Here is a 16222-nt window from a genome sequence, read left to right on the forward strand (position 1 = left end):
TTTGTGGGTAGTAAATCCAGTAACCCAATGTTAGGTATTCATCCTTGGCAAGGGTATGGATCATGGTTTTTAAAAACAAACCAGTGACCGAATTGGTCAGGAGTCCAGTTACTAGTTCGAATGGTTCAAATGACTAACCGGCCGATTCAGTGATTTGCTAACCAAAATTAATAATTTTGAAAAAAAAAAGCAGTTTTGAGAGAAAATAGAACCGGTTAAATAACCGGTTCCCAGTTTTTCCAGTCTGACCGTCCGGTACAGTCTGGTTTTGAAAACCATGGCATGGATGGGTCATCAATGACCGACATTACAAGTATGAAGCATATTCCGGATGTGTGGCTGTAGCCTCTTGTAGGTGGCAAATCCAGTCACTCAATGTTAGGTATCCATCCTTGGCAAGGGAAGGGATAGGTCAGGACCAACATTGGACAATGGCTCTTCATTTTGTTGCCAATCCTAGATGATTAATTTTTCAAGGTGTTACTATATTGGATTGGAATCTTACATTTGGATTCACAATTACAGGATTTTTTTTTTATAGATGACACAATTGCATGATTTGATGGGCTTAAAAATAAGTACAAAACACTTCTCTTCTCCTCTGACACCAACCTAACAATTAATAGAGAGATACAGATATAAGGGCATGCCCCCATTTGAATGAGGTCATATTTGGTAAACCTAACTTCTGTAGTTCTCAGGAGACCTAAATAAATAAATCATGAAAGCTTTATCATTCCCAATAAAACAAAGTATCAGGGACATCCACCAGAATTATGTTATCCCAAGTATTAAATTAGTTTGTTGTTTTCTTTTCAACTAACCAAACAAGCTTTTGGAGAGGGATTACATTTGTTAGATAAACAGTGCAGTTCTATGTTCACTTTCTCCAGATTGACCACGCAATGTAACAACCACTCTAATGGTGGTAGTGACAAGCAACATGATGATATCATGAAAATCCAATTTCTGTGTGCAACCACAAAAAAGGAATATGTATTTAACAAAAGGAAAACTCAAAAAAGGAATATGTACCCTAAGAAAAATTAGGGCAAAACAAGAGAAATAGAGTAAAGAATGATGAAGGTTGCATGTAAAACAATGCTACCATGCCAAGATTAAGTGACACCATTGCAATCAAATAATATAACCCCGAAAACAGATATGTTCATCAACTCCAATCTAACCTCCACCAATTCAACATCCATGAACTTGGCCACCAAAACCTAAAAATAAATAACTTGAGCTCTGAAAAGGTTATTGGGTTAGGACACGGTGCTCATGGTTATGGAGAGGACACAAGTTCTGGTCATTGGTTGGTCTAAACTAACTCACCAAGAAAGAAAGAAGCTAAATTTCCAAGAACCTCCCTTAAGGTTTTTGATAATTTTAGTTGTAGTTAATAATCTTATTTTCTCCCTCAAGGTTTTGATACGCCGATAGGGTATATCGGCCTGTGTCGAAGCTTTTTTTATGTTTTATTTATTTTTTTAAAACCAGTTCAGAGGGATCAGTTTAAGTCGCAGCTACCCTCTGAACCATGGTCTGACCCGATATGACCCCTGTAGGGGCAATATCAGAAAGCCATCGACATAATACATATCGGTCAATATGAGCCAATACAGGTTGATACTTTGAACCTTGATTATCCCTTATCTCTCTCTCTCAAAACAAATTTAAAGACTGGTTGTTGATAGAGACACAGTTTGGATTAAATTGAGGAACACTTGAGGGAAATATTTGATGATGATCAAAATTGGCTCAAGTACTAATGATTTAAGCATCACCATCATCTATGCGTTGATTTCATAATATAATCAATATTCTTTTAATTATTCAAAAATTATGTTGGTCATTATTTCAAAAAAAAAAAAACTATCTAGGTCACACGTTTTGCTGTTAGGCATCCAGTTCCAAGTGGGGCAACATCTCCCAGGGACGACACTGAATCGAAATAAGCAACCTCCCCATATTCAAATATGGAATTGGGTCTCTGAAGCTCTTTCAGACCATGATTCAGCAAATGTTGGTTTCGGGTTGGAGAATGTGGGATGGAACATGCAAATGCAATATCAAAGATGTGACAGGAAGAATCATGCTTTTCTTTTTAATAAGAAAGACAACAACCCATTTGAGCTGAGTATTGATTCCTATAAATGGGATAGTTTGATTAGGCACCAGTGAAAAGTGACCAGTCCCACCAAGCTACACAGCTCGTCAAACAATTGCTCAATAAAGAATTATTATGTAAACCGACACTAGAACCCAGAAAGAAAAGAAAAACATGAAAAATCCATCACAGATCTATAACCCCATTTAAGAAATCAAGGAGCCAAGCGTCAATCTTATCAATAAAATGCATCCCTCCATTCAATTCGGGATAGGGTTATACCACTAACCAGGCAAAGGCAATAACCCAAACTAATGAAGACAAACACAGTGAATGCGCATGCACAATCTGACCCAACCCATTACAACAGTGGGCATCGGATAGAGATCTAAAAAATAAAAAACCCAGGACACCCACCTAGTAAGCTGGTTTAATATTCAGAAAATAGAAAACCTTTTGGAACGTCAACATCCAAAATGCTAAATAATAAATTGATCCAACATGCTAGATCAAATATATAGTTTCCAAACCTAAAAGGGTGTTAACTCTTAATATATATTCTTGCCTATTCTAAGGTTAGTCTCTTTCACTTGTGGGCTTGACACATTATACATAGAAACTATGTAACCATCTCCATCAACATTGATACAACTAAATTAGGAGAACTAATCCAAATTTTGGGAGATTATATCTAGAATTAACTTCGAAAACCCTTCGAAACCCAAAAGAGAAAAGACTTGACGCGTTTTGGATGATGTGCCAACCTCCGACTGCCCCAACTTGCACAGGCAGTCTATTCATAAAAACAGGCCTAAAACGAGTGGTTGTGATCAGTCACATGGCCAAGAATTTGGGCACAAGAAAGCATGGGTGACCACAAATTGACCCGAACAGTGTGCCGTTTCAGGCAATCAGCAGTTAACAAGTCACCTCGTACTCTCACATTGGAAACCAGAATTAACTCTGTCAGATACCAAAACACCTAACTTTTGCCCAACCAATCAACAATCAAACACGTATACGCAAGAAGGAAACACCCAGTTACGACAGAGGTCCCCACCGACTCGACCCCCACATTAACACAGTTGCGATTAATGTAGCCAATGGAATATGATACCCATGGACTCATTCATGAAGGTGACCAATAAACCTTGAAGGGCAATCTTCTATGAACATCAAATTCAGAATATAATTGGATCCCCTATAGAAACCCAAGACGTTATTCTTCAGAATCCATGAAAAAGAACTGAAAAACCATCAATATCAAGAGAGAGAGAATAAGGAAAAAATAAAGATATTGAAATAATAACAATAGTAATAAAACTTCAATTCAATATTACATAATCGAATGACCATACAATTCTTTCTTTAATGGGGCACCTCGGCATTGTTGATTTCTGCTCGAATATTACACTGAATGCCCTCAAAACAGGAAAAAAAATTACCCCCCATTAACCCCCACCACCACATTTGCTGTTCATCCCAAGATACTAATTTGCAAAAGATAAATAAATTAATGAAGGGAAAATGTTAAAAAAATTAAAAAGACAACGAGGAAAAAGCATTTTTGTTCCATTTTTTGATGAAACATAAGAGGCTCTTTTCAAGAAGAAAAGGTTAATAAAAACGGAAAAAAAAGAACTAAATTTCCACCATATTGAGTAAAAACGTTTTACCTAACCTGGGCTGGGTCATTGAAATATTTAACCCAGATAGAGCCTTTTTTTTTCACCTTTCTGGCTTCTGTTATAACCTGTAATAAATGGTGAAAATGAATTTTCTTACTGAAATCTTTTTTTCTTACTTTCTTGTGCCCTCCTCCCCTCCTTCGCTGTTACCCTTACCTCGTACCTCTCCACCAACAAACCCAAAAAAATATTATATTATTTACTAAAATCGATTCCTGTTTTACTAACCACATGGCTCAGTAAAAATTTCATTTTTACTAAGCTACAAGCTGATCTAGCTGCATCTGTTCCAGCCAAGCTCCCAAAACAGAGTGATCAATGGCTTCAACCTGAGAGTTCGATTTCGAAGCCTCAGAAGAAGATGCAGCTGTGGCCGAGGTTGGAATAGCTAGCTTCTCTTTGATCTCAGGTGGTGATTCCTTCACCAACGACTGAACCCATGACAAATCGGGCTCCTCTCCATTGGTGCCTAATTCGAAGGAAGATGATCTCTTGAACTGCCCCAGTTCGTCTCCATGAACAGCCCAATCCAATTTCCCATTTGGTGAACCCCATTTGGTCCAAGAATTCACGGGAGATCCAACGACACCATTTACACCGGATCCAAGCTCTCGAGAGCTAAGGCTGCGTAGTTGATGCTGCTTCTCACGTTGAGCAAATGCAGATAGTCGTGAGCTCATTGGAGAGAGAGGCTCCACACCCCGAGGTGACCTTCCCGGAGAAGGAACTCCAAAGGGTGCTTGCAAGAGGGGATGGTCAACGTTCTTTGGGGAGAACATGCTTGTGTTGATCGGCGATAACATGCTCTGCTGTTGCTGGAACTGGTTCAATACAGCTGACTTGTGAGACGGGGAGAAAACAGTTGAAGCCTGATCCGAATACCGAGGAGATGATGATATTTCTGCGGTAAAAAGCTCTTCCAGATTGGAAGGAGTTAGGGCCTTGGATCGACCAGATCGGTTCACCGAGGAAGTACCGAGGCGTGGCTGCGAATAACAGGATAGTTCATTAAGGAGTTGCTGCTGCTGGGCTTCAAAATCCTGCAACAAGTTCAAGTCCTCCGCTGGGATGTCTCTTGCATTGAGAGAAGATCTCAGGCGACTAGATTGAAGACTACTACCAGGAAGAAGCAGGGTTGGGACGTTGGGCTGTGGCCAGGCCAAGGATGAGTGGTTAATGCCATTACCAGACGGAGACATGGGTGGTGTGAAAGGGGACGGTGACATAACAGAAACTGAAGAGGGTGAACCAGGCAAGAGGCTCATGGCAGCAGCCATCTCCATGGCAGTAGCAGCTGAAGCAGTTGAGCGAGGAGAAGGAACAGCAGAGCCCGTGGAGACGTACAGGGGGCGCATCTCCTCAGCTGTGTGGGCAAAGAAACAGACACGCCTCATGCAATTTGTGCCGTCCTTGCAGAGTCGAGTCCTGTACTGCGCCGGGTGAAGCCAGCACTCGAAGACTCCATGTGCATATTCACACATATCTCCGCGTCTGCATGCCCCTTTTCTGAAATCAGGGCAAGGAACACAGCTGTAATGAAACTTCCTAGGGTCTCTCCTGCGAGCGTTTTCACCAGGGTGAACAAACGGACACTCGGTCCAATCATGAGAATATGCTCGGGAACAAGGTCGGACCTTGAAAGAGAACATGCGGAACTCATCCGTTGCATAGATGCTGTTCTTGATATCCGGAAGAGATGGATCAATAGGGTACTCTTTCTTCTCTGAGGTTGAAGCAGGAAGATCGCTCAACTTCATTGTCGTCGGAGAAGAAGTTGAATCTGATGGAGATGATGGAGATCCATTGTCCGGCGATGATGACAAAGGGGGTGAATTGGAATTAGATGTGTTTATCGAGACACGTAGACTCTCCTCGTCCATGGGAATACTCGAACCATTGCTACTGAGAAGTTCCTCCAAAGCAATCTTCATGTTGGGGAGCTTCGGAGAAACAACGATAACATCAGCAGGTCTGCGGCCATTTGCATCCACTGAATTTGGATCTGCACCAGACATCAGAAGTAATTTGACAACATCTAAGGCGTTTACAGATCCCCCAGAGGCTGCACAGTGGAGGGCAGTGCTCTTATCAGGGCCGCAAGAACGATTTACATCAGCCTCGGATAGAGTAAGGATTAGCTTCAAGACATCAATACTACCATAAGTTGCAGCAACCATTAATGGAGTTCTGTGCTCAAGTACCATCTGTTTGGAACCCTTCTGGCGGCCATACCAGAGACCAATCTCGTCAACAGCAGAGGCATCACGCTCTAACGAACGCTTAAAACCTTCGAGGTCATTGTTGGCTGCAAGCTCAAGTAAACTTGAAAAAGAATCTTCGGTTTCTACAGTCAGGTGATTCATGCTTTTAATGGTGGGTTTGCTTTCTTCGGAAGATGGAGGTGGCGACGACGACGTGGACTTTAACTGCTCCGGTCCACCGCACATACTTCGATTAACTGGAAATCCACCTAATAAAACAAAACCGCAAAAGCCTCCTTATAACCAAAACCCTACACCAGAACTACAAAACCAAAGAGAAGTACAGACGGAGAATATCTTGCCGGAAAATTGCCGGGAGACCACCGGAAAGATACTTATAGACAAGTATTTGTCCTTGTGTTATGTAAAGGTTAAGAAACAAAAACGAAGTTGGGCAATTTATAGGAACAAATTAAGACGAAAAAATCACAAGTTCAAGAAAGAAACTATTCGCTGAAAAAGATTCCAATAAATAAGACTACAAGGACAGTTTCGATGAAGGACAAAAGAGCCCTTCAAAGAAATTGACAGAGGAATCTGGCGAATATGTAGGCAAAATAAGATCATAGAGAATCTGTTCAGGAACCATGAAGGAAAAATCTGAACTCTAAGAGAAAACCGCTATTATTCTTCTCAAACTTCTCTTTTGTTTCCAAAAACGAAATATACAACCATTCATTCTCTTGCGAATAATCCCTAGAAAAGATCAGAATAATGGAACTAGTACACTCGGTGGAAACGATCATTGCAAAAATAACCACTGATTCAAAACAAAAACCAAACAAAACACTATATTATTCGAATCTCTCATAGTAATTAGATTAAAAATAATATATTAAGATTTAACAGTAATTTTGAAAATAGAAATAAAAAAGAAACCTCACCTCCCTATTCTTTTGTGACGAATTATTCTTCATAACAGATAATGTTTAGAAGCTAAAGTTTTGAACAAATGCATTTAAAAATATTAGAAGTTTTACCTGTATATTGGATCATCTAGAAGCTTTAAAATCACAAAAACCAATGTTCTCCATTAACTTGAGAACAGCCAGCTCAAAATAGGGTTTTTACACACAGAACACAGGCAACAGCGTCGAATAGCAACTTAAACAGGTCATCAGACGCAGCAGCAGGTTCAACCTACTTACCGATTTCCAGAACCTGGAGACGCAGACAAGCTAAGACACGATAGAGAACCCCATTGCCCACAGATCTACAGAAAAACACACAAGCTCTACAAAAATCTTCACCGATCTGAGAAGTATAAACTGAAACCAAGACCAGAAACGAAAGACACCTCGAAGACCAAGCGACAACCACGAGAGAATCGCGAAGACGACCCCAAACAAAGAGCTCCGATCAACATTTTTCAGTTGGACAAACTCGCCGTTCTGATCGAGAGAGAGAGAGAGAGAGAGAGAGCTCTTTCTCGAAACGTCTTCAAATTAAAATGAAATGAAACCCTCAAATGCAGATAAATTTGAGTAAATTAACTCGAGCTCGCGCGACGAAATTCGCATGGAAATTCACCCCAAATTCACTCGATATGACAGTTAAATCCGAGAAAGAGAGAATTCAAACCAGTGGAGACTGGTTTAGCCGGTGAAAAGTAGCGACGCCTTCGGTTGTTTACAGATGAGGGTGACTATTGTCTGGGAGAGGTAGAGAGAGTAGAGTGACCGGGTGAGCCGGGGGAGAAGCGTAAGTTTCACGGTGGATTATGGTGGATTAGAATCGCAGGTCAAGTCCGCGAATCAGAGCGTAGCTCGGGGGTACCAGCGGACTTCAGGGCGATTGTCAATTTTGGTTAAATGTGGAGTCAAATCGAGGGGAAAAGGCGTGGAGCACCAACGACAAAAAAATAAAGATAAAAACATTTTAGATTTAATTATATAAAAAAAAAAAGAAAAAAAGAAACCTCAGCTCAGCCGCCCCGCTTGACTATTTGGAGATAAAAACACGTCAATTAATAATTTTAAATAAATAAATAAAGTAAATATTCTTGTTTTTTAGGGTTCTCGAATTTTCCGACGGGGTTTTAAAGTGTGCCTGTCTGTCCCACTTCTTCGCATTTCGCTGCATCTGACTGACGGGTATGGGCATATGAAATTACAAATCTACCCGTCGGTTGGAAACAGGAATTGAAACGGACGACAATAAAAAGACTATAATGCCCGTATGAACTGAAGCAAATACAAGTATCCCTTTCCGAGATGCTAACCGGAAATTTGCCTGGACCACTCAATCCGATCCAAGTTCAAGCCAGCCGGTTTAGACGTCACGTATAATAAGTTGATCTTGCAGCCTGCAGGTTTGAAATATCAATACGTTACATGGGTGCATCCAGACACATTTGCATATATTGATACATAGTTTTTTTTTTTCAAATGTTTAAAAGGTTTGATGTCTCTTTCCCAACCCCTTAACCAATATAAAATAAAAAATTTAAGTATCAGACATAACCATAAAGCTGAAATAGGATTGATTGTAAATTATTATATCTTTGAATTTTTTATATTTGTTATTTATCTACTAAAACATTAAGTAATTCAGCCAATTCAACTCTTATGATGGAATAAATGTTTGTGATGCTATATTATGATACTCAGTCAAATATTGGTGTTAGTTGGTGTTGCTTAGAAGGCTCAGTATGGAGGGGGTAAAAATATAAATATGAAGAGTGTAAAACCCTGTATTTTGTTTTGTTATATATGTATTACTTTTTCTAAAATAAACCAAATATAAACATGTATCTTATAAAAACATACAAAATACAAGATTTTACACTCTACGTATTTATATTACTCCTTACAAATTGAGTCTTAGATAAAAATAAAAGGGTATTTTGCCTTTTCAAAACAATATCAGCTGTTTAAATTAACAACAAAAAAATTCAATCCGAAGGCAGATGTAGGTGATGATTAAATAAGAAAGCTGTGAGCAGAAAACAAATTTAAAATGTAGCAGTTGAAGCGAATTTTCCCTTTATATAAATATAGTCAACCACCTTAATTGGGTATTTTTCGGTTCATAGGACTTCAATTCATGACAATCAAAGAGTCTCTATTGTTACAAAGAAATTATTAAGTTTCCTAATTAGATCAAATAAACAGTCTATAGTATGGAAATCTTCCATACTAGTACGTTAAATGTGTGGGGAGATATTTGATATTTCCTATATTAGATGGAATTTAATGCACTCGGGTTGGGCGGGTTGGACGAGGTTTATGATGAATAGAGGCCTGGCCCTAAAACTTGGGCTTAAGGCATGAGCCCGAGGTAAGTTTGATTTTCCTAACTCGAGTCCAGTCTGCCCTATAATTTGATGCATTGGGGTTGGGTTTGGGCATGGGCCAAGTTCTGAACCCACTCTAAAATTATACATATATAAATGTATTTATGCAAATATATATACATATATTTATGTATACAAAATATCTATACAAATGTTATATATACAAATATGTATGTATATATGGGCCGGGTTCGGATTACCGAAGGGCTAAGCCTGAGCCTGGCCCAAAAAATAAAAAAGCATGGCTTCTTAGGCCTGTGCCCATCCCGAGGATCGAAAATCCAAGCCCAACCTATATAAAATTTTGGGTTGGGCCAGTTTGGGCTTGGGCTGGGCCCACCCAAGTTGCACCTCTACCTGACATCATCTCACAAACCTTTTAGCTGAGCATTGAGTACATCTTCCAATTAATGAAAACATTCAAGCATCGATATGTTCCTAATGCATGACTATCAAGTGTTGTAATGACACCATCAAGACCAACTTTCCATGTGTTTGGTATAGCTTTGATTTATTAAATAATCGTCCATATTTGATTTATCTTTAAAACTGAAAAAAGTACCTAATAAACTATTTATTGATAAGTAGGCGCCACATCAACGGTTTAGGGAATAAATGCTCAACCATTGGGGGAAGAATTAAAAAGAAGGTTCCCCCAATGATTAATGTGCATATAAATCAAAACCCATTTTTATAAATACCAATGCATACGGATGAATATCTTATCGCGAAATGTTTACGGGACAAAACACATGATTTGTGAGGACAAAATCCAATATCAACTAAATGTCATGCCCTCGGGGGTGTTTAGATGATTGTTTGCTTTCAAAAAAGAACATGCCTTGGGATTATGAGCCCTAAAATGCTCCATAAATATAGGGCGGAGAGAGGAATAGTAGCATTCTTTTTGAATTCCAAGTTAGTTTGCCACATAGACTATTACTTAATCACTAAGGGTGCTCATCTATACATTCCAACTAGCAAATCCACTCCCATGACCATATCAAGTGTTAAAAGGGCATCTAACTTGGAATTTACTACACATGAAATGTGATCATTGGTGGCATGGCAATCATATAAAGAGATAGAAAGGTGGGAATCCAACTATCCTAGCTACCACAAGTTGGACAGCTTAACCAAACCTTGTTATCGTTTGACTTGCTCCATAATGTTAGGGTTCAAACTTCCTACCAAAATTCCTTTTACAGATGCCTATATTATGTCCATCTCTCTTGCTTATTTTAGCTCAAACATTGCCGGGTGGAGGGGCAACCTGTGGCCAATTGAAAATTGTCAACAGGAGAGGATGTACCCCGCCTTGTCCCAGACCCGAAATGCAAAATTCTCTCCCTAAAACACTCAAAATGCAAATCAAGAATATAGTTCTCTCAAAATTTTTGTTATTTTTGTGGAGGATGAACAGCTTATTCATCACCATAAGTGTGGTTTAACCTAATTTGCTTAAAATAACTAAAGGAAAATCCTTTTCAAACTGAACTATATAAGGAACTCTGTAGCAGCTTGATTAGATACTTCTAACCATCAAATAAATGGATATAATCTATGTCATTTGATTATTAATAAAAAAAATAAATTAAAACATTCAATCCTCAAGGTCGGGCAATTTGAATAATGTATGTCTTGTAAATCCATCTTACACCACACATCTGGACTATCTTTTTGGGGCTTATATACCTAATCTCTTTTCTTAATTTATTAAAAACAATTTAGGAGCTATTAGTTAAACACCTCCCCAACCTTGGTGAAAATGAAATTTGATCCCATTACAACCGTCCAAAGAATTTTCATTTGCTTAGTGGTCAATAAAGGTTGTGTATTGTTGTTTTGGGTTGATCATACATATTGGTCAGAGGTATGTATTGTCGCATCAAATATGAAAGGCACTTCAGCTAAAAGATTAGTATCATCCGCTGCTTAGTATCAAAATAAACTTGAAACATCAAGTTGATGCTTTTACAAACAGCATCCACACACATATTTTTAAGGTATGCCGTTACAAGTAGAACCAACGTCAAATAATAATTGAATGTTGATTTGTATTTATCAACCCAAATTAAAGATCACAAATGGTGGCTCAATTGGTGAGTTCCTCTAATGATATATTTTAGAATTGTCTTATTATAATTCAGCGCTTTGTAGGCAATGACTTCAGAAACATTTGGAGCACATCTCATTTGCTTTAACTTTTTTGGCAAGGTTTAAAGTATCGGAAACATAAGGTGTATCGAAAAGATAATTTTAAAAGACGTATTGGGATACGCTTTGGATACGAATGAAAAACCAAGATACCCACAAATATGCTAAAAAGCTTAAATAAATCCTAAAAAATATATTAATAACAATAGTTACAAGTTTTAAATGATTGTAAATAAGTTATTTAAAAGTAAAAAGTTGTAATTTAATGGTCTATATAAAATTCGAGATATCGAGACACACTTAGTAACTATTGACAAATGATGGAATAACTAAAACGTGAAAAAACAAAAATGTATATTGATATATATTAGTTTTAAATAATCAATATAATTTATCTTAATATTTATTAATACATAAGTTTTAATAATTAATTATAACATTTATTGATAAGCATATACTAAGAAAAATAGAAAAATTACTTAAAAATAAAAATGCATAAACAAATAGCAAGCAAATGGGCGTGGCTTAGTGGTGAACCTCTGGTTTTTAAAGCTTAGTGTCTAGGGTTCGAATCTTACTATTGCTAATTTATAGTTTTATACTAACAAAACGAATTTAATGAGAAAGAGGGTTATTAATTAACAAAATTAATGAGAAGAGAATCCAATTAGACGCTAAAACTGAAATTCAAATTTAAAATTATGCATTAATTGTAAGAGTAATTAACTAATTAATGAGAACGAAATTCATTTAAATATAAGAGTAAATATAAAATTAATGAGAGAGAAGGAGACTTGTATCAAACCAATACGTACGAAAAGGAACACTAGAGATAATTTCTTTCTGCCCGCTTTGAACCGGATAAACTCTATCACTTTATATGCAATTTAGCACTAAACTCTCTTGCTCTTTCGCACCATCAACTTGGATCAAACCCCGTTGCGACCATGGTTGGAGGGTAGGTATTGGGTAGGGGAGATGAACTACCCCTCTTGTGTAGCCCCGTGAAATCAAAAGTAACCCAAACCCAAAAATGTTTCGGATAAAAACGGCAATAGGATCAAAACTCAGCAACAATCTATAGTAGAAAACCCATGTTCTTATGCCTGTGTAAAAAACCCACAGCAACACAAAAAAGGGGTGCACCGTAAATAGTGGGCACAGAGTTCAGCTGCTGTGTGAGCCATTGGATATTAAATCCTTCAACTGCACACGGATTTCAAATTCAAATATGAAGTGCCAACCCCAACCCCAACCAATTCTTAGATCAAAATTTAAGGGTACTAACACAAAGGACAGCAGTCGCAGCACTATTTGACCTATTATCCTTATGTGGAACATGGAACCAAGGTCATCCCAGTCGTCCAATCAGAATATATTATCATCAAAGTGTTCTGTTGGCCTAGCGAAAATAAATAAATATTAACATCAAAACATCACCATCCTACCAAGGGATTTGTAATGGACGGGATTGACTATAATGCTGGAAAAGACATTATACCAAAAAACAAAATAAATAAATAAATAAATTATCAACCCGCTTCATAAAAGTAATAACCAATGAAATAGGCTATCATCAAAATTTACTGATCCCCCTCAATAAAATCCAATAATGTGAAAATTAAAACATCACATCATTTGGTATTTGATTTAAAGCACTTGGTTATTCACTGGGGTTGCATGCAACCACGGTCACGGGAAATCTCAACCATTTTAAACCTTAAACTAATTTTCTTCTTCGTTGAAAAATTGGATAAGTTTTACTTGTTTTATTAATAGTTTAGGGTGTTTGTTAGTTTTCAGACAAAACTCCCAATTTTTTTTTTTTTTTTTTTTATGGGTTAAGTAACAAAATTCCCAAATTTCAAAAGGAACCAAGAAATTTAACTGAAATAAATTAACCAAAAATTGTCACTTTTTCATTCTGGTTACCATCCATAGGAAACTGAAATTTTACAAATTTCCCCAAAGTTACAGACCATTATTTATGTTGAACTTCACTTTCATTATATGGGTTTTCTTTCTTGTCCATTTTTCCTTAGTTGGGTACTATAAGTCAATTATGATCGGCTTAAGTTCCTTTTTTGAAAAAAAATAAATAAATAATGGCGCAACATTCTCCATAAATCCCTAGCTAGCTAGCTACCACCCTGTTAGGCTATTACCCCTCAAGTGAGAAAATAATAAAGGAAAAAAAAAAAAAAAAAGAGAAGGAAATGGCGTAGCATCCATTGGCTGCACTTTAATAAATTCCTCCCATACAGAGATTACAGATGAAAACGTGAAAGATTTTTGGGAATGAAATAAAGGCACGAGATGCCGCACTCATTGTTAGGTCCCACCATAACCAAAATTTCTTGATAGAAAACGTCAGGAACACGTGTCAATCTAAAGTCAGTCCCCATCTGTCGACTGCAATTTGGGCAGCCCTATAAAAATCCACGGATGGAACGATGAGTAACCATCCCAAGGCCGAAGCTAGCCTTTTTTTTTATTATTCTTTTGAGCCTTTATGTCCCATCATCCTGCTTAAATCCAGTGGTTGGAAAAAGGACCATGCTGGGCTGGGGGCCCATTAAAGGAATTATTGCGTATACATGTCTGATTTTTAGATAATATGAACTTGTTGGGTATCTATACCTTTTGGGCCCACCACATGTATGTATGTATTGTTCTTCCTTTTTTGTCCTTGAATCCATGAAATGGCAAGAGAGAATGTTGTATTCAATGAAATGAAACATGGTGTAAAAAAGAGAAATTTCCACATTTTTACACCGTCAGATAAAATTTTATCACTTCTCTTGCCATCTCTTATATTTGTATCAATAGCCGAAGGGATTTCAAATCACCTTCAGTTGCAATTTTGCCCATCAATTTTCAGCAGTGCAATTGTTGATCCTCATTAATATTTGTCCTTGAAAGAGACTATTACTATTTATTAGTATACATGACAATCGATTGCCCTTTTGTCATCCGAATAAATTTCACAATCAATGCTGTTATTTGTAACATTTTCTCATCTGTCTTTCAACGTTCAAAATTTTGTTAGGTATCGGCAGGCTACCGATACCTGAAAGTTTTATATGTTAAATACCTTTATTTGGGGTGGACCTGAAAGTTTGAAAAAGAAAAAAAAGCTAAAAGAAAATTTGAACCTTGCAATGCCTTCTCTACCATGTTTGCGAAGCTCTAAAATACAGAGCCCCAATTTTAGGTTTTGTGCTTTGGGGCTTAAAAGTATTTTCACTTCAGATAAAAGCAATTTTTGTCAAACACTCAGAACATTTTTTTGGTTCAATTGTTGTTTCTGCAGCGAAAAGCCCAAAAGCAGAAGCTTAAGAGGCGCTCTATGTATCTTGAGCATGAAGGGATTAATTAGAAGTTAATAAAATAAAGCACGATTCCGTGCAAATTGGGTTGGATTGCTACAAATCATCAAAGGAAACAACACAATTTGAAGAAACATATGGGTCCTCCCTGAAGTGGATGGAGAAACAAAAATCATGTAGCTGATGATGACATTCCGTTGGGATTGGTAGAGGATAAAATTTATCTCATATTTTCCCAAGAATCATAATGCTTCTTGACCAATGAAGAGTTTGCACTCAAAACACCTTTAAACTGTATTGCATTTTACCAACCTTCCTGCGGGGTATTTCTGTCCTTTTGCAAAGTACAGTTATTTGAATTCTCCGGTTATTAAAATAGAAAATAAGAAAAGATTACCCTCTAATCCAACTACACTTTTTAAGTGAATTAAGCTTGATTTGTTTATTAATTTCATGAATGTCTAGACATTGTTAATATTTGGCACTTTTTGCCATGTCATGTAAATCGGAGAAACACACACACAAATCCTTGAATTTAGTATTCTAGAAGAATAGAATTCCATCTAGAAGGCTAATTAATTCGTGTCTTGGGAATCAAAGCAATACTAAGGCTCCATGAGTACAAAAATACAAATATGTAGAACGTAAAATCTTATATTTTGTATTACTTTTGTATGGATTTATATTGTACATATTTATATTTGTACTCCTTTCAAATTAAGCCTAAATTTTAAATCCATTTTGCTCACACAATCCAAACACAGCCTAAGCGTTTTACAAAGATGTACATGATTGATATTGTCCTATGCAACAGTTTCAAAGTCCCGATTACCAAGGCTGTGTTTGGAAACGATGCAAATGGAGTATAAATCCCGATTCAGGGTAAATTTACACTCTGGTTCATTTTTGTATGTGTTTGGCAACATTACATTTATGCATTGACAAATGACAGATCAATGCATATTTACATTGATAATAAGATGTAAAAGTACATCAATAAAAAAGAAGTAAATTTGCATTTAAGTGGGCTTTTGATTAAAATATATATATATATATATATATATATATATATATATGCTTTATTGGAATTCATGTTTGCAACCATTATAGTTAAAAATATATTTGGCAATAAGATAAATTTATCGATGCAAAACTAACCCAATTTCATAATTTATATGAACTGTTTTACACTCTACATATTTACAACCACACTTATTTGCATTGTTTCCAAACGCAACACAAAGAATCAAACACCACAAACCATATTATTTAATATGGAAAAGCTATATGGACTAGAGTCACAACATTAGTTCTTTTCTTTTTTGTTTTTTCTCATTTCCATGGAAACTTCAAGTAGTCGATGGGTCAATCCAATTGTCTTT

The 16222-nt window shown here is 36.9% G+C and overlaps 1 protein-coding gene across 2 annotated transcripts; it reads right to left on the bottom strand.

Annotated features, from left to right (window-relative positions):
- Window positions 1-3407: 3407 nt before the first annotated feature.
- LOC104597421 (zinc finger CCCH domain-containing protein 30-like) lies at window positions 3408-7607 on the bottom strand. Of its 2 annotated transcripts, none has more exons than XM_010258939.3 (2): window positions 7208-7607; window positions 3408-6268 (listed from the first exon to the last, which is right to left on the bottom strand). In XM_010258939.3, exon 2 carries the CDS (start codon window positions 6243-6245, stop codon window positions 4056-4058), a length of 2190 nt encoding a protein of 729 aa, XP_010257241.1. In that variant the 5' UTR covers window positions 6246-6268; window positions 7208-7607; the 3' UTR covers window positions 3408-4055. The 2 variants fall into 2 exon arrangements, with proteins under 2 accessions (XP_010257241.1, XP_010257240.1); XM_010258938.2 differs by having other exon boundaries at window positions 7040-7477.
- Window positions 7608-16222: the final 8615 nt, after the last annotated feature.

The sequence above is a fragment of the Nelumbo nucifera genome, chromosome 7 (assembly GCF_055504915.1).
Source record: "Nelumbo nucifera cultivar China Antique chromosome 7, China Antique-T2T, whole genome shotgun sequence".
In the NCBI taxonomy this organism is placed as follows: Eukaryota; Viridiplantae; Streptophyta; class Magnoliopsida; order Proteales; family Nelumbonaceae; genus Nelumbo; species Nelumbo nucifera.